At 38.4% G+C, this 23,179-nt stretch overlaps 2 protein-coding genes across 4 annotated transcripts; both read right to left on the bottom strand.

The window, feature by feature from the left end:
• Positions 1–194: 194 nt before the first annotated feature.
• On the bottom strand, positions 195–23,066 carry LOC108601026 (solute carrier organic anion transporter family member 74D). Of its 3 annotated transcripts, XM_017988903.2 has the most exons (9): positions 22,893–23,066; positions 10,494–10,536; positions 2,286–4,072; positions 1,866–2,229; positions 1,615–1,802; positions 1,416–1,559; positions 1,160–1,336; positions 902–1,090; positions 195–747 (listed from the first exon to the last, which is right to left on the bottom strand). In XM_017988903.2, exons 3-8 carry the CDS (start codon positions 3,709–3,711, stop codon positions 912–914), a joined length of 2,478 nt encoding a protein of 825 aa, XP_017844392.1. In that variant the 5' UTR covers positions 3,712–4,072; positions 10,494–10,536; positions 22,893–23,066; the 3' UTR covers positions 195–747; positions 902–911. The 3 variants fall into 3 exon arrangements, with proteins under 3 accessions (XP_017844392.1, XP_017844394.1, XP_017844393.1); XM_017988905.2 differs by lacking the exons at positions 10,494–10,536; positions 22,893–23,066 and adding an exon at positions 4,511–4,541; XM_017988904.2 differs by lacking the exons at positions 10,494–10,536; positions 22,893–23,066 and adding an exon at positions 4,354–4,422.
• Positions 17,026–17,392, bottom strand: LOC108601027. The gene has a single exon (XM_017988906.1). The coding sequence runs from the start codon at positions 17,362–17,364 to the stop codon at positions 17,050–17,052; it is 315 nt and encodes a 104-aa protein (XP_017844395.1). The 5' UTR covers positions 17,365–17,392; the 3' UTR covers positions 17,026–17,049.
• Positions 23,067–23,179: the final 113 nt, after the last annotated feature.

Raw genomic sequence — 23,179 nt, 5'->3', positions numbered from 1 at the left:
CTTTGAATTAGCGCATATCATCCGCAATAATAGCAGCCGTTACATTAATGCAATGTTTTGTACTTCTAAGCTTTTGTCAACGAGCTCGGCGCTGTCAGTTGCTGAAAATAATCACTGCGACTGTTAAGTTCAAATGGTTTTAACACGACAAAGATTTATCTCTATAAGTATAATTTATATATTCCAGTAATTTCTTTTCGTATTTGCTTATATGACATTCTTATGCATTAACATACACATATATTTTGAATTTTAACTAAAATTTAACTACCACAGATAGGTTGCAATTATATATAAAATGTATACATATATATAAATCGATACATTAGAATTACATCAAAAAACATGCATAAGATGTTATTCCGTAGATTTATCTTCAATAAAAGAGTTACACATGCATTTGTAGAAAAAAGAGCGAGAGCGCCTTACATATTAGTGCTAGTTAAACGTTAGTTGACATACAAATTCCCAACGCTTGAGATTTACGCAAAAGAATACAAGTTAACATGCAGCGCTTAAGTTTACGTTAAATGAGGTTTTCTGGCTCGTTAATTGCGTCCAAAAATGCCACTTAGCTTAACTAAATACATAACTCTTGCAACTAGACTAACAAACTAGACAAAATGATAACTAATTAACAATTAAGGTAAACATTTATTGGAAATCTTCTTCGTGGAGTATGATCGGCCACTAGAACCACTCTGGGAGTAGAGGGGTAAATGTTCTTGGTATGATAGCCAAGCCAAACTAGAATAAATTAAAAAAAAAAATGTATAAGTTAAATATTTCAGAACCATGGAAATGTTTTGCAAAGTTGAGCTTTTGTCTTTGAACGGCGTTGGCGTTGCCAACTACACTAAAGATCAAGCTAAGCTTGTGGGACATTGAAAACGATATTTACTTTAACTATTTTAAGCATCCGATTTGCCATGCATGGATTCACTAATATCCAATGACCGCGTGCCTGTTCCAGCAGTTGAAGGCGCCTGTGGACCTTCCTGATGATCCGGCGCAATATCAATGCGATGTGCCTTGCGCCACACAACAAGATCCATTAGAAACGCTAGAAACATAATGCCAGCCGTAATGCCTGGAAATGAAACGAAAAAAGAGAGAGAGTATACAAATTGTAGTTCATGTTCCTGTGCCACGAACTTACCCAAAAAGTAGTGCCTGAAGGTGTCGGCATCGTAGAGAGAGCAAGCACCATGTTTGCCACAAACTGACTTCCAGAGTAAACAGGCCGAGTCCACTACAGCGCCATAGATAATAGGACAAGGAACATTACCAAACAAGCCAATGGCTGACTGTATAACACCCATGGCCATGGCTTTATCTAGAGCAGAGCAAGAGCAAAGAGATAGGCATGTCAGCAGAGAGCTGGTGGCGAACGCGTCTCACAATCAGTGGTTTACCTTTAGGATGTGTACAGCGCATGACAAGCAGCATGCTGCCCACCTCAGAGGTGGAGTGCATAAATACGCAAATGGCAAATATCAGTATAAAGTAGATGAAGTTCTTGCAGTTATTATCACAGTAGCCATTCACTGCCTCAGCAACTGTAGTAGAATAAATATTAAGTATACGTCAAGCATACGCATAATAAGAATTTACCATCTGGAATGCAAGCACAGTCGGAGTAGAGTGTGCGATTGTCGCTGGAACGCAGCGTCGAGCTGCTGCAGCCGGCATGGCAGGCCGAAATGTACATTTTGCCATCGTGGCCGCAAATAGGCGCAAAGTTCTCATTATCACAGGTACAATTGCGTGCGGCGCTGCAGGCGGGCTCATTCATAGTAAGCCTGTTGGATGAGATTTTTCTTAAGTGCTTGAATTTAAAAGAGAATCGTGCAATGCATACTTACCCTTTGACGTCGCCTGGCTTGTAGCCGGCGAAATCGTTGGTGCTGCAGCCAATGAACATGAGTATAATCATGCCGGCGGAATAGACCAAAGCCGTGAAGGCAATCCAGGCGGCGACGCCTTTGGCTGTGGGCTTGCGCTTCAGTATGAACAAACCTGAGATTACAATGCCGATGCCCATGACAAGAATGCCGCAAAAGGCGGCAATCATGTTGGCATCATAGGTGGCCAAGCGGAACTGCGTCTCCAGATACTTGGGCAAAAACGTGTACAGTCCGGCAATGGGCAGCAGATGAAAGACGCACGAGGCAGTGCGGAACATGAGTATATCATTGCTCAGCTGGCGACGCACAGTCTTGGGAAAATCTAAAGCAAAAGTAAAGTTAGAAAAGTAAGAAATGGGCAGAAGCGTTGCAGCTTACCCTTGAGCTTGGGCTTCTCCTCCTCTGCCGGTGCAGCGGCGGCGGCGGCGGCGACAGCGGCAGCTGCTGACTGCGATTGTTGCTTGCCGCGCAGCTGCTTGGGGAACGAGAACATGGCAATGGATGCGAGCAGCATGAGACTGCCTATGGCCACCGGTCCCAGCCACCAGGCGCCAATCCAGCGCGGATCGCTGGCATCAAAGCCCGGATTGGTGAAGTTCACATACCAGCGCGTGCAGAAGCTGCCCACAATGAAACCGGACGCAGGTCCAAGTATGCGCATGCCTATGGTAACCGCCATATACATAGGCGACTGCTTGCTGCCCACATTGTCGTCTATGTAGGGTATGCCCAGCGTGGCCACCGCCGTCTGGCCAATGCCCGAGCTCAGCAGGCTGCCAAAGAAAATGCAGAGCACTATGACCGTAATCTTGGAGTGCGAGGCCTGCTCCAGCTGACGCTGCTCATTGCACTCGCTGCCCGCGGCGGTGCCATTGCCGCCCAGCAGGCAGAGATTCGGATCGGTAAGATTGCCCATGCCGTCGCTCCACAGCTGCGACGATTGCGGCTTGAGAAACACGCTCGACTGCATCAGCTGCTCGCCAAAGATGAAGTGCGGCAAGGCGCAGGCAAAGGCGGCAATGGAGAACAACACCATGCCGCAGGCAATCCAACGTGGACGATGACCACGCCCCGCAAAATAGGTTAACAGCATGGCGGTGCTAATCTGGCCCATTTCGCTGGCGCTGAGCAGAAAGCCCGTCGTCTTGGACTTGATCTGAAAGAGCTTCTCAATGGTGGTGATCACAGAGACGAAGTACGTCATGTACATGCCCTGCAGTATGTAGGCGAGCAGGAACACCACCATGAACACGTGCGTCGAGGCAAAGCGACGCGCCCAGCGTGGGCGACAGCCAAACAGTCCACAGCTGGCTGCCGAGCTGTCCGCCTGCAAGTCCGAGTCAAAGTCCGACTCCTCGGATTCGCTGGTGCGAGCAGCGGGCAGCTTGTATTTGCCTGTGAGTGGCGCCTGTTCGTGCGCATAGTTGTGTGCATTGTTGTGACCATTGCCATTGTTGTTGCTGAGCAGTCCATTCTTTAGGTTGTGAATATCCTCGGCTGCCTTCCATTCGTTGTTGTTGCTGGGCGTGCTCTCGTACAGCACTGTAGTGGGCGTGGCATTGCCCTCAACCTGCGCCAGCAGCGGTGTAAACGCTTGCGTCGAGTCTCTGCGCGCTCCTGCGGCAGCGCCATTTGTTGTATAGCCATGGCCATTGCCATTGCCATTCGCGGGCGTCTCATGTGACTGGGCGTGGCCATTGCCATTGCTTGGCTTTAGCTGTTTTGCCTGTGTGTTGCCATTGCTGGCGGCTGCTGCTGCTGCTGCTGCTGGTGGCGGCGCCTCCACATCGCCAAGACTCTTCATTCTAACTGCCACGCGTTGCGTATACGTAATATCCACTTGTTGCTTGGCTATTGCACTGCTAGCCCTCTTCTTATGCCTTAGCCTTCAACTTTAGCTGCCTGTTGCTTTCCCTATTTATTCAGCTCAAGTTGTCTTGTGCGTCGTTTGTGCCATTTTCCTTGTGTGCATTGAAAATGCGGCAAATGCGTTTTGGTCTTGTGTTTTCAGCAATATCAAACTTTATAGTTGTAGTTGTTAGCCACAAATTGTATATATGTGTGTGTTTGTGGCCCGCAACGAGGTAGTTTCGGTTATTGTAGTTGTTGTTGTTCAGCTTGTGCAGTTATTCAGCTGCTAATTTGTTGCAATATGGCAGTGTTTGCTATAGAAGAAGAGAAGGTAAAAGTTAGTTTTTAGTCACATTTTTCTAATTATATAATTTTTTTAAAGATAAGCCACAATTAATTTGTTAAAAGTCGACCAAATCGACTTTTTAGCATAACAAAAGTATTTTATAATAAATATTTTTTTCCAGGATTAAGTTAGTGCTAGTTATTAATATGTAAAACGTAAAGCAGTTAAAGCTGACGGCTCTGCCATGAACCCATAGCATGAGCAAGATATAATTTCGTCATAAATCAAATTCAGTATCAATGTACTCACGCGCCTTTCAGATAGGCAACAGTTTTTTCACAAGCACTTGCGAATTTTATAATCAAAAAATTGTCTTTGCTGCAAATGCACTATTTAAGCAAAAATTTGAATATAAAATTTGTTTTATTATTTGTTTTCTATGCGATTAACTTTAAAGCACACACACCAGTTGAACTTTGCTTTGATTAAATAATTTCGGCGCGTTATTAATTCAACTAGACAGCACTGAATTAAAACGCAGACTGCAAAAAAAAACAGAGAATCGCAACACATAATGTAGCGCAGCAAAAATGAACAAGAAGAAGCAGTAGCAGCAGCAATTACCAAGTAAAAGCTGAAAGCAGCAAGAGACACAGCGGCTTATCAGCAAACACACACACAAGGAAACAGACAGAAACACATGTATGTACATGTTTGTATGCACAACACACACACACACACCACAGCGAGCAGCGCACGCATACATAATGAGTTATATATGCGCTATATATTTATATATATACACACTTAGTTGTATATACTGCATATTATATAGAGCGCATATCAAAATTATACGACATTGTTGCAAGCAAATTATATACACTTAATAAACAAACGATATCTTTTTGGCAAATAAATTTTTTGGCGATAACTGCGCTGTGTCAAAATACTAATAACAATTAGAGGCGAGAAATTTTCAAGGTTAAGTGATTAGATTTTAATTTTAATGCATTTCTTTTGCTATTTCATTTTTGGTAATATTATAAAAATAAATGGCGTGAAATCTTCAAGGTTGAGTGCTAAGATTATTTCAAAGTGAATTTTAAATTATCAAAAAACATTGAGTAAAATTATTTAAACACTTTATCTTAATAGGAGCTCTGCTTTTATTATAGTCACACTTTCGAGATGTGTGGCTTATAAAAAGCTTTGGCCCTATATAAAATTCGGCGCTGCTGCTGACAGACTTTACTCTCTATCTCTCACATAATGCAGTGCGCTCTGCAGTTGAGAGTCTTATCAACGAAATCACTCACGATAAGGAAAGTGAAACTTTCTATGACCAACATTGGAGTGCAGCCGTAAATAACTAAAAGTCCATGCTCGGGGTTATTTATATTTCGACCTTGATAATGAAACTTAGGCACTGATTTGTGTATTTGTTAATTTAAATAAATTAATTGATTTGTTTATTGCGCATTTTGTGCAAAACTTTGTTGCAAATGTTGTTTATGTGTTGCTTGTGGAATTTTTCTTGCGAAAACGCGCACATTTGAGGTGATTAGCAATTTGAGCGGTTCGTGTTAAGTTCAAAGTTGGCTTGCGCTGATGTAGGCAATAAATATAGAAAATATATTTGTTTGTTATTTGATAGGCAGCAATTTAAATTAATAAAGCAAACTACTTAATAATTAGCAAATACTTGTGCAATGTAAATAAAATTCTTTGCATTTATTTAAATCAATCACAAAGTATTCTTTTGAATTACTATCTGGTATAGGTCAGCTAGCTAGCTGACTAGAACTGGAACTAATTGCTGAGCTGTCAACAATTGGCTGATTAAATCAAAAAGGGAGAAAAACAAGCGGCAATAAAGTTGAGATGAGCACTGAATGGGCTGCGATGTTGGCCAAAAGCAAAACAGACTACGGTTTTTTGTTTATTTGTTAGCCAAATGCGCTTAACTTAGTGTTATGCACTTGGGTCCAAGGGCTTGACTGGTTAGCTGCTCAGTTACCAGTTCCTAAGCAGTTGCTGCTGCTGCTGCTGCTGCTGATGTTGCTATTGCTTTTGTTGTTGGTATTTTGGAGAATGCTGCTAAGTACCTGGACTGGGAGGAACAGGTAAAGTTAAAGGTAAAGCACATTGAACCCACGCTGGTCACTGAACGTGCCACAATTGGGGGCAGCCACCTCACATGTGCATAGAGAGATATAGATACAAAATGTATCTACTAGCTGCTGGGGCTACATTGTTGCCGGGTAATTGTTTTAAATTTGGTTTCACAGCTACGTTAATTGCTCACCAATTTGTCTTTGCCGTTGCATAAGTGTGACAACAAAGTGTGACAAGCTTTCAATCATCATAAATGCAATTAAAGACTTTGATTAGTGGCAGCTCAATTGCTCTGGCAATGAAAAGTTTCTACACACACACACACACACACACGCATATGTGTGTGTGTACATACATAAATAAAAACTAAGAGTTTGAATAGAAGTCTGAGCTGAGCTGAAAATGATAAGCAGGGGGTGGCTGCCTGGGTTGGGTGGTGAGTGGGGTGTGGTGTGTGGTGTGGTGTGCTGGTGGTGCGTGTGGTTTTTCCGGTTTTTCGGCCACAGCTTGCCACATGTTGCTGCTGTTGCTGCTGCTGACTAAGTTATTACGCGATCTTGTTTGACTCAGGTGTGTGTCTATGCGCATTTGAATTGCGCAAGAGCAAGCGCAACTATTGCAAATTGCATACCAAGCAACAGCAACAACAGCTACGGCAGCATGCCAACATGCAACATGCAACAAACCAGACACACAGGCAACAGCAGCAGCAGCAGCAGCCAAAGCAGCCCCAAGCAAGTGTTGACAGTCAACAAGTGCAACAGAGCCAGCCGCAGAGCCACAGAGCATTGAAAGTAAATTGCAGTCTATGCGCTAGAAATTGCCAGCAGCAACTACAACTAGCATATAGATAATCATGCTGATCATCAGCCAGATACTTGCTTATATACATACACATATGTAACTAAAGTAACTGAAGCTTCTGGCTGTGGCCATGGCTGTGGCTGTTACTGCGGTTGCTTGCAATGTCTGCGCTTAAACTCGTTTGGTTACATTTCACTTTTAGCATAGAAAATAATTTAGAACTTGCCTGCAGTCTGCTTAGACTTTGTTTTACTTAAGCTAAGCATTTGTTCTTATTAATTTATATATTATATACAGTCTAACAAATCGCACTTGTATTAATAATCTTTAATATATTATAAAAAAAAAAACAAAGCTGATTCAGTTTGTGTAGTCATCATGTGTTTCTAATCGTCAGAATGTTTGCCATTTGAGCAACAAGCTTTTATTATTGATACCCTGCAGAAACGAACATATGTATAGGGTATAAATTATGCAAAACTTCTCTCTATAAAACAATTGTTAAAACTTCTATGCAAATTGTTTGGGGCAATCAGCTTTTCTTTTAGTAAAATTACGACAAAGTAACTCAAAATAAAATAAACTACATTGCTTAAGTTTTGCTCTAATTTGCACTACAGCGTAGCTTATAGTCATGACCTTTCCTACTAGTCTAGTTCACAGTCGTTTTTTATCGCCTTGACTTTGACCTTCACACTGAATAAGCTGAAATCAAAACCAAACCTAAAAAAATGAAATAAAATAAAAATAGCGGCAGCTAAAAAGGTTTTCGACTTGTTCAGTGGCTCAAACATTTGTTTATATAAAATATATATATTTTTATGTATTTAATATTTTGTGCTTATAACAAAACAATTAAAGTCTCGCTGTGGTAGAAAAAAATATATATACTGAGCTTGGTTTTGTTGTGATTCATTAAAAACTTTTTGTTTATTTTTTGTTTTTGCGCATTATTGTCTTGACAATCTACATTGTGAGCTTAAATTTTGTATGGCAGTTATGGCAAATCCCATTGATGAAAATCGGCATAAAAAACAACGTTATATAAAAAATGAATTTAGAGCTCTGCGCTTACTACACAACTGATCAGACATGTATGTATTTGTATATGCGACTGTAGATTTGGTTTTTAAAGTGGAACACGCATGTTTAAATGCTCTGTGCATTATATTTACATATGTATACATGATTCATGGCACATTGACAAAAAGGTGTGGCAAAAAAATATAAAAAAAGATGTAAGCGACAACAAAACACAGTGAAACAACAAAATTTAACTTGCAAGTAAATAAAATACAAATACAGGAAAGTAAAGAAAATACGTTCCATGCAACGAAATGTTGTATACACTTTAAATAACTTAAGAAAACCAACTAAACTAATGAAATATGAGTGCGCAATTTAGCTGGAATAATTCTTAAATGGTTCGGTGTTAGATCTCTGCATCTACTTAAGCTATAAAGCTCATACTTAAATATGATATACGTCTGCTAGTGCTCTGCGGTTTTATATTATTTCAAGCAACAAAAATTTAGTGCAAATATGCGCTGAAAGAGTAAACAACGCCTGCTGTTATCCAAAAAGTGTTGCATACAAAGCTTTGCAAGTGTATTGGTTTATACAGAACGTCAAACAGTTTTTGCACATGGCTTTGGTATATCGCATATATATGCATATATATTTTATTTATTTTGCGCGCCGCAGTTGCTTTTCTTTATGCGCACTTAAAAAACCAACAACAACAACAACAACAAAGAACACCAAAATAAAATATAAGAACAAAAAAAAAAAAACAAGCTTCCTTTTGACGGCGCTTGTTAAAAAATGCCAAAAAGGTAAAAAGGCAAGAACAGCAGCCGCAGCCAAGAAATGAAACGAAAGCCAATAAGAAATTAACAAACACAATAATGAAAATAAAAAGAAGAGTCAGCCAAGTGTGCATAAATTTTTGAAATGCGTAAACCAAAAACAACAATAAAAACCCCAAATCAACTTGCCAAAAAATATGCTAACAACAACAAGCAGCAGCAGCAGCAGCAGCTAATGAAATGCAATCAAAAATGCATTTTAAGCGAACTGCATTAAATTGGTTTCCCCCCTACCCCCCCTGAGAGCAAACAGACTGAGACTGCGACTGCGGCTGCGACTAGGCTATGTACCTGGCTCGTAACGTTCCAATTCTGTATTGTAGTTAGTATCTGGCGTGAAGATCTTAACATGGCGCTGACGTGCGCGCAACAACAAAAATAAACGCGAAAAAAATAAATGCGAAAAAAATTAAACGAGGAAAAAGATGTTCAAATTTATTTAAGCATATAGCCGACAAAAAAATAAAGCAAATACGAAATAAGTTTCAGACGATTGCCTTTTTTTCTTGCCTTTACATTTGTCATTTCGTTGCACAGTGTGGCAAGAGCGTAAGCTTATGAAGCTTTAATTTGCTTTTAATATGAATTTTATGGTTTTAAAGCTTCGCAGACAGTGTGCTGCATTGAAAGGACTTAAGAACGTCTGACATTTTCAAAAGGCCCAAAATAAAAATGCTTAATTTAAAGAGAATCTTGCAGTCTGATTGATTGAGCTGCTGATTTCAGCTTTGGGCCAGGGATTGCAATGCACTGAGGTGTTAACGTGCCTTAAATGTAAAGACAGTACCGTTATAACGCTAATTGAAGTTTTATAAATTGCCTGCCACTGTCAAGAGTTCGAGTCAGAGCCAAAGTCGTTGATGGGCACTAATTTGGCAGAAAATACGCGTAGATGATATGCATTGATTTTTATAATTAACGCCTAATTAAAGTACGCATACATGCGTGTGTGTGTGTGTGTGTGTGAGGCACTTAGTCATGCTCAAGCGCCGTCCTAAGATTCTTTTTTTGCATAAAAAGCAGCCAAGTGCTCCAAGCGCTTGACGCACATTCAAATAGTTTGTAGTCAAGCACATACACACACATAGCTTACTTACACATGTAAATGTATGTGTGTGTGTGTGTGTATATATATACTCAAAGTGTCAAGTGGTCTTGGCTGGAAATCTTAGGTAGCTCTGCCCGCACTTCATAATGAATATCAAAGCACTTGTCTCTAGTCAAAGTCACAAGTCTCTTCCATCTTTCTCTCTATCCATCATTATTTGTTTATGAAAGTACTTAGCTGAACTGCCTACCTACCCTTTTTTCTCTCTCCTCCCCTCTCTCTGCTCCGTCACACATAACTAGCTTGCCTTTAGTAATATATATATATATATATATATACATATATATTTTTTGTTGAATTGCTTAAAATTCTGTGCATAATTTACGTGTTGTGCGTGAGCCTCTTATTTATTTATTTCTTTCAGCTTTGTTTTCGGTTTTCATAATTTTTTGTCTTTCTACTTGTTAAACTTTTGTTATTGTTGTTTGTGACTTTCATGTGAATTTTGTGGCTAAGCGCCAAGTGGCTTTTTATGGCGTTACATTTTAAATAATTTGTTGGCCATATAAGGCTTGAGCCCTCTACACGCTTGACATGAAAATATTTTTACTTACTTAATTATTTGTTGTTTTTAGTTAAAGTTGACATTTCGTGGCACTGCAAAGAAAGAGTAAAAAAGATTAATAACATGTTTGTTGAATTTTTAAAAATATTTAAGTCGTTTAAAAATATATTAATATATTTCAATATGAGCAACAATTTATATATTTAATGCATAGCTTTATTTTTATTGACTTGTTTTATTTAATTTTAAATCCTGTTCAAAGCTATTTTTATAAATATGCATACTTAATAATAAGTGCGTCAATTTGTTATAATTTAAACACATCAGCCACGTGTAATTAGCAAACTATGTAAATTTAACTTGCTATGAATATTACAATGTAAAAGACAAACAACAACAACACAATTAGCATCATAGCTCATGTCAAGTGGCCATAACAATTACAGGCAAAGTGATTAACAACAAAAACAACAACAGCAAAACAAGTGTTGATCAGCGCTGAAACAAGTTCGTTGCTTGAGTTGACTGCAGTCGGGTTGGCTTGCATTGCGTGTGAAAAAAATGCATTTAAAGATATTTTTATTTTTTAAATTACTTGCAATCTATCTAATTAAAGATAATAATTAAGTTATATGTACAAATATGAATGCAAAAGCAATTGCAACGAAAATCGATGTGAACGCAATTACAGCAACAGCAACAGCGGCAGTAGCAGCAGCAGAAGCAGCTGTCTGTTGCGCTCTCGCAGTCGCAGCCGCTCTCACGCTCTCTGCGCCTGCATATGTAGAAAAAGCAAGCAGCCTAAGTAGCATTGCATTGAGATAGGTCAGTCACACAACAAAAAGCACACACATAGACGACAGACACAGACACAGATACAGATACAAGCGCAAAGCTTTAAATGCACTTTAAATTGCAGCGCTGCCAACGTTAAAGCGAACGCCAACGGCGACGCTGACGGCAACGTCAACTGCTCTAATTACTCTGCATACACACACACACACACAGACACATACACATGCATTTAGTTTGGCTGCACTCGTAAATCGTTTGCAGCGAGTGTTGCTATCTCGCTCGCACATACAGTTGGCTCGTCAATTGCAGTCATTGCATCAACATAAAACAAGTTTCTTTTTAAACTTAATCTCAGTCTCAGTTTCAATTTCAGTTGCTGCTGCTGCTGCTGTTACAACAACAACAACAAAACAATCGTGTGCTGCAACACCGAACCAATACATACACTGCAGAGCCGGTTTTAGTTTACATTTCTTTTTGACCACGAAGCTACAGAAGAGAGAGAGAGAGCGGCCACTGTTAGCGACTGCGAAGAGAGAGAGAGAGCACCACGTAAAGCTTCGTTACAAGACTTTGCTGAGAGCAAACGCAGCAGCAGCGCAGTCGCTAAACTTGCACTTTCTGCTGCGCTTTGCTGCCTGTAGCCAAAGCAAAATAGTAGTAGACACAGCTGCTGCCTTTTTGGCAGTCTAAGAGTTTTTTTTGCTGCCAAAAGCTAAACATTTGAAAAATGTGCAAGCGTAATGTAGATTTATGCGCTAAATATTAAATGTTGTATGCATTTAGTAGTATATTTAGCATATTTATAGCTAGAACCTACGACAACAAAATAAATAGTGCGACTGCGCCGCAATTTGTTTGCCCTAGAAACCCCAAAGAAAAAGCTTTTGCTCTCTGTTGTGACTAGACAGAGCTTAAAGGGATGAGTGCTAGGCAGTCTCAAATTACACGAAAGTCTATTGCGCAATTTCCAAATATAAAAATCTACATAAATGTCTAGACATGTTAGCAATTGTTGAGGTTATGTCTGCATAGACTAACAAGGCTTTGACTTTTGCTTTTATTATGACATAATTAGTGAAAGTGAAATGCAATAACAACAACAATAAAAAAATAGCTATTGTCAGCTGTCAATCGTTATTTTTATTTTTTTTTTTTGCTAAGCGCAGCGCAGCGTGACGCCAGCGTTGAGCTTAAATGAAAATGAAATTATTTATTTGCCATGGAAAATGAATTTATGGCAAAATACACGCAGCTGAGTGAGAAAGAGACAGAGACAGAGAGAGAGAGAGAGAGAGAGAGAGAGAGATGAGTGCAGCTCCTTATAAAGCGTCAGCTATAGTGCATTGACTTGTGGACGAGCCTACTTTAGTTTTTGTATGTGTGTGTGTGTGTGTGTGTGTCTGGCATTTGACCAGCCCACTGGCAATTATTGGAATTTGTATTTGAATTTTATTACCGCTAATTTATGGCTGAACGATAATGTTATACAAATTGCTGGAAATAATTCACTTTGACTTTTATGAAGTTAAAGTTTAGGCTTTGTCTTAAATTGTTTAGGCAGTAATACTAGTTCTTAAATAATAGTTAATTGCAAGTCATAAAAATCTGACATCAACAAATTGAACAACAGCGCACATGTCGTATACGCAATACCAAATAATACGTATACGCCACATTGTACTCAGTAGAACGCATAAATTTGCAAATACACGAGTGTTTATATAATCAAAATTCAGTGCAGCGCTGCGCTTGATTTGCCTCATTGTGTTGGCTAATTTGCGAAGGCGCAACAATGTTGCGTTGCATGTATAGAAATTGCTGCAAATTGTCAACATTGTCAGCAAGACAGACACTTAAGCAGCAGCAGCAGCAGCAGAACATTGCAACAAAACTAGTTTAGTAGGAATTTTTATTTTCGTTTGCTTGCACAAGTTACGTGGCATTCAATTGAATAAGTGCCACCAGGCGTGGCAAGGCAACGACTGCGATTGTCTGTGTGTGCGTGTGTGTGTGTGTGGTGTGAGAAATGTGTGTTAAATTGATTGAGCATCATTGAGCGATTTACGAGCCTGGCCAAATGCAACAATTTCAAGCAAAGTAAATGGAAAAATAAAAAGTCAAAGCGCAGTGTGCGATGCAATGCGACGTTTGGCGACGCCTCTGCCTGGTGCATAAGAAAAGCGAAAACTGGGTCAAACTGATGCAGCTGCCTACGCACTCGCTCAGTCTCCCATGCCCCATGCCATGTCTTTGTGTCTGTGTCTTTGTCTATACATTCGCAGACGCTACAAATATGTAACTCAAACGTGAGATATGCCAGCCCCAAAAATAAAAGAAAAAATGGCCAAAAAAATAAAAATAACTTATGTGAGTGTTCGAAATGCAGCTGCACTAACTAAAAGATTTTTATGTATTTTTAAATATATTAAAGTAGTCTTATTTATATAAAATTGTGTTTGATTTGAAAGCAGCCTAAGCTGCTTCAACTGCATTTCCTTTTTACAGGGTATTCCGCAAAGATATCTCACTACCCGGAGAGCGAAACACTTTAAAGTAGAAATACCCACGATTTGCTTGATTTGCTTAGCAATTGCGCGCGCGAGTGGGAAAAGTAAAAACGGCAGCGACACGATGCCGAAAATTTATATACACACTATACATATATCTGTCTTGAATTTCACCCACGCTGCAGTCAATTCAAACAACATACAACATGCAACAACAGCAGCAGCAACAACAACAACAACAACTACTTGGGTCAAGTTACAACTTGTTTTAGACGGGTTGAGTATTTATTTTATTTTTAGTTTTTTGTTTGTTTTTTGTTTTTCGCGCATTGCAAACTGCACACAGACTTGGACCTGGCTGCAGGCACGCGACATCAACGGGCGCATTTTCATAGCCTTTGCACCACTGTGCGCGGCAACACAGAGTCGTGATTTTTGAATGCCGCCTGCGCCTAACTAACGTTCACTTTCAAAATCAGTGAAATGTAACCGACACACACAAGCAAAAACAAAAAGTGAATTGTTGTTGTTGTTGTTGTTGCTGTTGCTGCTGCTTGTTCCCACTGTTACTCACATTATTCATTTGGCTTACAAATAGAGGTTAATTTATTGTGACATGATTAAGCTGCAAGAGAAATGCATGCAACTATAATTCACAGGCGAATTTCAGTTTCAGTTTCGTGTGTAAGACGCAGCAAAAGATGCTTGGGATATACCCTATAGAAATATAGAAATTGCATTTATTTATATATATTTATTATTGGCTATCAAGTATAAATGATTGCTTTAGTCGCTATAGACTAGAGATGGGCACGTGCTCGGAAGTAAATAAAACACAGTGACGAATTTAAAGTTGGGCGCAACCAATTTTTATATCACTTTGAGTAGAACATTGAGCAAACTAGCCATCGCACAAACATGCCAAGCGTTTTTTGTGAAATTTTTTCAATTTTTAAATATTTTTTATTGCTTTTGTATTTTCGATTTGCGGACGGACTGGCGATATCTACTCATTTGTCTTGCTGATCATAGAAAAATATATATAACTTTGTGGGTCTGCACGCTCTCTCCTGTTACATACTTTGCACAACTCATGCATATCCTTTTGTACAAAAATGTACAGTGTATAAAAAGGCCTTCCAAGGTTCCGACCTATAAATTTCCCAAGTCCGACCTGGTACATTTAATATTGCTATTTACATTCTTTGTATGAAATATTATTACTTTATATTAATATCATGCACATACTATTATGCATGCCCATTTTTGTTATCAAAGTCATTGTTTTTGCGTAAATTTTTTTTTTTCTGTTATCCTTACGATTGTGAGAGAATAACTTAATGCCAAATTTGCACAAGCTTGTAAAAATTCTCAACGAATTTTATTCAAATAAATTACTATTAAGAATTGTAGATGATTATTAATTCGGAGCTATAAAGCTATTGAAAAAAATTGTTTTAAACAATTTCTCATTTGATTGATTTCCAATTTTAATTTTCAGCGTTTTATAACAGTTCTAGAAGCTTTTGACTCTCAATGAAAAGCCAGCTTTTATATAATAAATCTGACTTTAGCAGCATATTGCTGCATATTCGGTTGCTATTGAATGAATGCTGTTGCAAGCGCGAAGTTGTTGTTGTTGTTGTTTTCTTTATCGACTTCTGTGAGTAAGCAATGCCTCATACGCTCAGTCTCAATGTCAAGTTGTGTGCATGTTATTGAACCAATAACACAATGCTCCATTCAGACTAAAGTACGCATATATATACATGGGTGCATATGCATTTGCAACAACTTGAGGCACTGACTGAGATAAACGCACAAAGTGCAGAGAGAAACTTGCCACAGCAGCAGCAGCCGCAGCAGCAAGCGGCCTTCAATTGAGGCTGACATTGGACATATGTAAATCTTATGTACATATATATATATATGGTATATACATTTGTATAATAAGTAACATTAGCGTATGACAATAATTTTGAATTCGCTGCAAATTGTTTTGGCGCGTCAAATTAACAAAAGTCCCAAATGACCAAAAAAAAGGTAAAAAGAGTTGCAGTGGCATTCCAGGCAAGTGGCATGTGTGGCATGTTGCAACTGCTAACGGGCAAACTGCACTTGACTTACTTGCGCTGCCAGCTCTTTGCGGGGGGGGGGGGGGGGGGGGGGGGGGGGGGGGGGGGGGGGGGGGGGGGGGGGGGGGGGTGCCTTAAGCAAGGGCTAATCGCTTTGCATCTCAGTGTTGTGTGTGTGTGTGTGTGTTAACTGCCATTGCCATCTGCGCAATGCATTTCACTTTCATTATGATGCAGTCGTTGTGGTTGCTTTTTGTTTTTGCATTTGCTGCTGCTGCGGCGGCTGTGGCACTAAAAATGGCAAACGTGTGGCTGGGCAATTGTCAATGTTGTGTATTGGTTTTTCCAAGCCGAAAATGAAAACCAGTTGAGCACTCACGGATTTTCCCATTTCTCTCACCCAGCAGCAGCTGCTGCTCTCTCGCCCCAACAGCTGACAGTCAGTCACAACGGACGGACGGACTAACGGGGAGTGACACATTTTGCCTACTCATTGTGCTTAGCAGCGTTTCATTTCATTTCATTTCGTTTCGTTGCATTGCGTTTTGTTATTTTTACTTTCTTCTAATAGATCGTTAGCTTTGGCTCTGTGCGCACAATTGATTGCTTATTGTTAAATGAAAATGGAAAGTCTACGGGGGCTTTCCTGGACACTTTCCCAAAAATAAACAAAAGTATCTAAAGTTCAAGCGGTTCAAGCACATTTCATTCTTTTTATATTTATTGATTGCCAAGCCAGCTGAGCTGGTGCAGCTAAAAGCGAAAGTAATTACCGTTAGTCATGCAATCAAAAGACGCGCCCACTATTCGAAGCAACCCTCATGCGAGTATACGAAATAGTTTTGTAGCCACAATGCCCATTGAGCTTCTCTAGAATCGTTAAATGCAACCCCAAAGTGCATGCAACAGCAACAGCAACATCAACAACAATGGATAGTTGTAAGTGCCGCTGATTGTGGCAGCCACGCCCGCACGCCAACAGAATCAATTCGTTTTCTTTTTATTGGTTACACAACTGTCGACGCTCGACGTCGCCACTCAGCGAGTGCATTGAACCCCAGGGAAATGACTCTGATGACTTTTGGGTGACGAGTCTATGTCGCTGCCTCGTCGCTGGCTTTGCACTCAAGCATTGAGCAATTGTATACAGAATTTTATATCTTTAAATTTACTTTATTTTTGTATTTAAATAATTTTGATATGTTAAGTCCTTTCTGCCTGTCATTTAAAAGCGCCAGCGTCCCTGAATGCCGCCACCGTAATCATTGCGATTGTGATCAAAGTTACGATTCGCATTGGCATAGGCGTCAATGCTGCCACGCCCATCGCCACTTGTGTACAGATTGTGATTATATTGCACGCCCGCATTACGTCCCGTCTCACGATCCTTGCTGGCCGTGATGACCACAGAGCCGCCCTCACGACGCTGACGCAGCAGCGGCAAAGGCAGCGACTCCTGCTCCAGCGCAGCTTGAGCTGCCACCAGCGCCAGCAGACAGCAGCCGAGCACTAGCACCAGATTGAATTTAATTGCAGACATCCTTGTTGAGCTTTGAGTGCTTTGAGTTGTGAATTTAAACTGTGATTGCTGCAGAGCGGCCCTTGCAGCTTTTATAGTCAAGCGAGCGCATAAATGGGAATCACTTTGCACGGGGATCACAGCTCGCTTATCAGCTAAGGTCAGCTCGAGGGGATGAACAGCATTGGGGACTTTTTTCGCAGCTTTCAGCAATATTTATATTACACTATCGAACAAAAAGTGTAAGCAGCATAAATGAACTAACTTAATCTATTGCTAATCATCTTAATCTGCCGCACGCGCCAAGCGGCAGCGCAATCCGCAGCATTTATTTGAATCCCACCATTAGCTTGCTATAAAAATCTTAGCATTATCACAGCAACTTTTCTTTACATCGATCGGCGCTGCCTACGCAATATTTTATAAGATAAGCGGCAGCGGCTAAAATAAAACTAAAACAAAATCAAAAATATAAATGAAAGAGTCACAGAATTTGGTTCACATGAGTTCATTGACACAGAAAAAGAAATCAAAACATACATATATACATATATATATATATATATTTTTTTTATATACTTATGGTAGTCTGTGAAGCTTACGCACACGCATTTTTGTTCTTGCCTTTTGATTTAGTTACGTTGCGTTGACTTTTACTTATCGCTCTTTGATAGACGCAACGTCATCAAGTATACGCAGCGTGTTCGCTACGCATACACAAGCACATAGGGCACTCTTACCATGTGCATATAAAATTTCTAATCTTTTTTGGTTGTGCTTTGCCAATTGCGTTTGCCATGAACTTGAATTTCGTTTTTTGTGAAAGTTTCATAAGCCGCATAAGTTCTTTGAGTTCAATTGCTTTAGTTATTTAAAATATACGCTTTGTTTTACTTAGTTAAGTGCATAAGTTTTTGGGCAATAGATTTATTTTTTTATAACTATTTTTTAGGCTGCTCGATAACGCTTTGAATGCGAAAGTTTTCATAGATCATTTGCGGGTGAAAGTTTTTTTTCGACTCAAAAAATTGTGCACACACACACACAGACACACACACATATACAGTTGAGTGGATTTCATTTACTTTTATTATGCTAGCTCTGGAGCAGTTTATCTATTGAATATCAAGTTATGCATTTACATTTCAGTTTGTGTTTTTATGACTTTTTATTTTGTCACCTGCGGCTATTTATCTTCACGCTTGTTATTTCTTTTGGCTTGGCTACAGAGCCCACGGGGCGTATACACACACACACACACACACACATACAGCTGCATTGGCATTGTTATAGGTATAGAAAATAGAAAACTGAAACCATAGTTGCCAATGTTGCTTTGCTTGTTGTTAAGCTAACTTTGCCGACTCATAATTGAATTTTTATAAGCCTGCCTTTATAGCTACAGAGCACATTCTCTCTCCCTTGCTTATTCTCTTTTGTATGCGTTACACGTGTGGCGTTGCTACTTTAAAGTAATTAAGGTTTCTAAGCCCACAACGCACACGTTCATTGATAAGCTTCGAGTGTGGCGCAGTTTTGTATATTTTAGAAAATTAATAAACATATTTCAAACAATCATTTGTCTATTGTAATTTGTTTCAAGCGAAATACTTGGCGTACGCAAGCTTTCAAAATAAATATTCTTGTATATATTGTGAGATTTATTTGCCAGAAAACATGACAAATATATGAAAATAAAATCAAATAAAAAATGTTTAATAAAAAGACAAGAGTCACCAAAAAGCAGTTGACACGCCTTGCTCTCTCAATTGCTGTGCTCTCTTCTCTCTCTCTCTCTCTCTACTCTCTCGCGTGTTGAAATAATTTAATGCTTATGCATGTTTTGTTAAATATTAAAACAATCATTTATATAGTAGATTTTTAGTTGATTGCAATTAAACTTATTTGCTTTATGTATATTTATTTAAATCAACATTTAATGAAATGCCAAATATCTTGTTAAATAACTGCACCCAAATTAACAAAAGAAATCAACTATAGTATAAAAACAGAGCAGTCATAAACATATAATATATGTATGTAGTCACATAAAAAGGCACAAAACGTTTAAATACGCATAAATTAGCAACAACAACAACAACAACAACAACAGAAGCAAGAGCAAGAAAAAACCCATGAAACAAATTAACTCACGCAACGAAAATACAGAAAAATAAATAAAAGCAAAGCAAACAATTCAAAAATTGATTTTTGAATAATGTATGAAACACACAAAGAGAATTTGCAAAAACAAGAAACAACAACAAAAAGTAAAATAATATTTTAGTAAAAAAAAGACAGAGAGCAAAACTGAAGCAAAGGCGAAATAGCTGAGAGCAGTTAGAGAGACAAGAGAGGAAGCTGTGTGCCATATTGAAATGCCGGCTTGCGGTTTTTCTTCTTCTTGCTGCTGCTGCTGCTGCTGCTGTTGTTGTTGTTGTTCTTATTGTAGTTTAAGTTGTTGTTGTTAAGTCAAGTTCAAGGACTGTCAATTAAATTGAAATCACTTGCTAAAGACTTGCGCTGTCAACAAAAACCAGCTATAGCTACAACTACATACATATGCATTAGTATGCGTGTATATGTGTCCGTGTGTGTGTAACTGTGCTGAGGGCACGTTTAAGTTGCGTCTTTGCTCATTTTAAAATCACTTACAACACGCAATACACAATAACAACAATCAACAATCTACAATATAAAATATTCTGCAGCATCTCAACTGTTGCTGTTGTTCATTTGCTGTATCTTCAGCTTGTTTTTCATGCATTTTGCACGCAGCTTCGTTTACATTTCGCACTGAATGCGGCGTAGTTACAAGATACACAATTCCCCATGATATACAACTCTCTTAGTTGCTATATATGTTAACTATATGTACAAGACTTGTTGACATGACTAAGCAATGTAAGTGTAAAGAGCTCGAATGTGTTGCTGACTTTTAATAAATAGTTTAATTAGGAAATGGGACCATTCTCGGCTTATCTTGTTGAAGATGGTTGCAACTAGAACATGTTGAGATAATACAGATAATATTTTAACATCTTATAAGCTTAAACTATTATCTGCGTCGACAAATTAAAATATACATAAAGAAAAATATTTAAGAAATCTAAATAAATGTTCTATTAATCGAAAGTTGTATCATTTACCACTAAGTTTGAAGAATTGATACAGCTTCGTATCAACTATTTATCATTTAAATTAAACCTATCATATATATGTTTAAAAAATCTAAACTAAAGTTTATTTTATTAATTTATTTCTAAAATTATAAAAAAAATCAAAATTAAAGTTCTATTAATCTTAGCATTTATTGCTTACCACTAAGCAAATAATTAATAGCATAAACTCTTCTTTAATTTGTTAATATTTCTATTTAACGCTCGCCACACGCCCCTTATTCAAATTGCTTAGCCAAACTTTATAAAAACTTGGAAACTGAACCGTGTTTTTAGGCCAACTTTCAGTTTTCAAACTCAAATTGAGGTTTTCGCGTATAACTAATATATGTAAGCGATACACTATGCAGCTGTATGTGTGTGTGTGTTGTGTAGATAAGCTTACTATATGCATGTTAAAATTTGGTCATAGCTCACGGCTTTTGATATGCTTTAAATAAATGCATAATTAATTCTTATTGTTGTTGCTTTTGTTTGGAAATTAACATAATAGTCTGACAATGGCTTGAACAATTTTGTTTGCTATTCTCATTCAATAGTTTGGTATAAGGTTTATGCTATAAATATATCGAACACGTGCTTGGTTTATAGCATGACTTGGTTATTTTTTCTGAATTAAAATATAAAATTTGTATTTTCCGGCGTTTTAAACTTTTTTGCAGCCTGTATTTTGACAATAAAAACATTTTGCAACACAATTTTTAATTTTTTAGTGAGCTTACGTTGTTTTTATTTTTATAAAGCGTTTTTGTTATTTTTTGTATGCCAAGAATTTAAATTAGTAGTAAATCTGGTTTTTATTATTTGTTGTTGTTGCTGATTTCGGGTTCTGCGTGTCTCAATCTTTCTCTTTCTATCCCTCGCACGCTCAATTCTTGTTTTTGCTTTTTTGCTGCTTCTTCTACCCTTTTATCCGCAACGTTCTTACAGGTGTATAGGCCAAGGCATGTGTCTTCACTTTTTTGGCGAAGAAGACAACAGACGAAGAAATCGAAGTAGGAAACAGAATCTTGGCTAATAAAAAAACTTTCAGTTAGCATGAAAACGAAATGTTTCGATAGTTTGGAAAAATTTTGAGCGAGCTTAAGTCTTAATTGCAAATGAATTAAATGAACGCCTGCATCTCATACTGGAAGTGTCGTAAAAATTAATGATAATGCACTCTATGTGGGTCATATTTGTGCCCGAACTTAATGCCAGAACAAACAGCTTGTACTTGGGCTTTCTTTATGGCGCTGCCTCCTTTTCATTTCGCTCACTCTCTCGGCCGAAAAGTGAAACTCAATGCAGAGCTGTCCCTAAAAGTTTTGAGTTCATGAATATGCAGCAGGCGAGCAAGGAAGACTGGTTAGCATATACTACTACCTTAATAAACATTTACATTAATTAAACGCATGTTTATTGATTTTAATGTGAACTCGAAGCTCCATTGTTGGAATTTATTTATGCACATTTCGGTTTGCAACTTCCTCTGGCTGCTGCTTTTCGGTCTTAAATGCACATATTTGGTATAAATGCCTGACTGACTGCCAGACTGACTGCCAGACTGACTGCCAGCCTATATTTGCATCTTGCATACTGTACTTGTTTGCTTGTTGCTGTAGCTGTAGCTGTTGCTGTATTTGTATCTGTATCTTTATCGGTGCGTATTTATTTTGCTTTTTACATTTTTTCATTTTAGCTGCCTGCCTTGGCATGTAATTACAGCAAAAACAAGGATGTGCACGACTAGCAGCTACCCTTTAGAGCAGTAAAAACAAATGCTTAAAGTTAGTTAAGCTTTGCTCAGTTCTCATAAAAACTCTTTTCAAAAGTAAAACAACTTCAATCCAAATGCCGCTTTGGCTTACTCTTTTATGTGTGTGTGTGTGTGTGTTTTTTCGGCTTCTTTTTGTTTTTTTCTTATCATTACTTTGTGTGCTCGCTTGCGGCTGTCCAAAAGGGACAGTCGTGCATTTAAGAAATTTCTGAACTCATTACGATTTCACTCAATATAGCGTATAATTTGTTTGTAGGCCGACACACTCACACACACACACACACATTCAAAAATTACATGTTTCACTTTCTCTGGCGCCTGCAAAGGCCCCAGCGTAAGAAAAGCGAAAAGAATCTTAAAGATACATAAATGCTTAGACTGCTTTTATTCACTTGCACACACACACACACACACACACACACATTAGACTTTTGTAACGTTTTTCTTTACGTGTCTTTTGTTTGAAGAAAGTGTAAATTGTCCAGCGTGAAGATTTAGTTAACGTTTGATTCTTGCTTTATATAAAATATATTGAAAGAAACATTTCATAGCCCCTCCACTTGCTGTATATGTATATGTTAATATATGTAATATTTGTTAGCTGTACTTACAATTTATCGCTGCTTATTTAGCATGTGTATTTCTGCCTGTCCGCCCGTATTTCTCGAATTTGTTCAGTATTCAGTTTGCTACGCAATTTATGCGTGTAAACTTTTGTTGCTTGCCTCTCGTTCTAGCAAAAGCTGCTGCTGCTTTTGCTTCTGCTTCTGCTGTTCTGCTGCTGCCCACAGTGCGAACTGCTTGTTGTTGTATTTAATTCATACAATTTGTATATTTATTTTTTTGTTATATTTAATTTGGTTGAATTTATTTAATAATTGCACACATTATGAAATTG

The sequence above is a fragment of the Drosophila busckii genome, chromosome 3L (genome assembly GCF_011750605.1).
Source record: "Drosophila busckii strain San Diego stock center, stock number 13000-0081.31 chromosome 3L, ASM1175060v1, whole genome shotgun sequence".
In the NCBI taxonomy this organism is placed as follows: domain Eukaryota; kingdom Metazoa; phylum Arthropoda; class Insecta; order Diptera; family Drosophilidae; genus Drosophila; species Drosophila busckii.
This window is presented reverse-complemented; position numbering and strand designations above follow the sequence as displayed.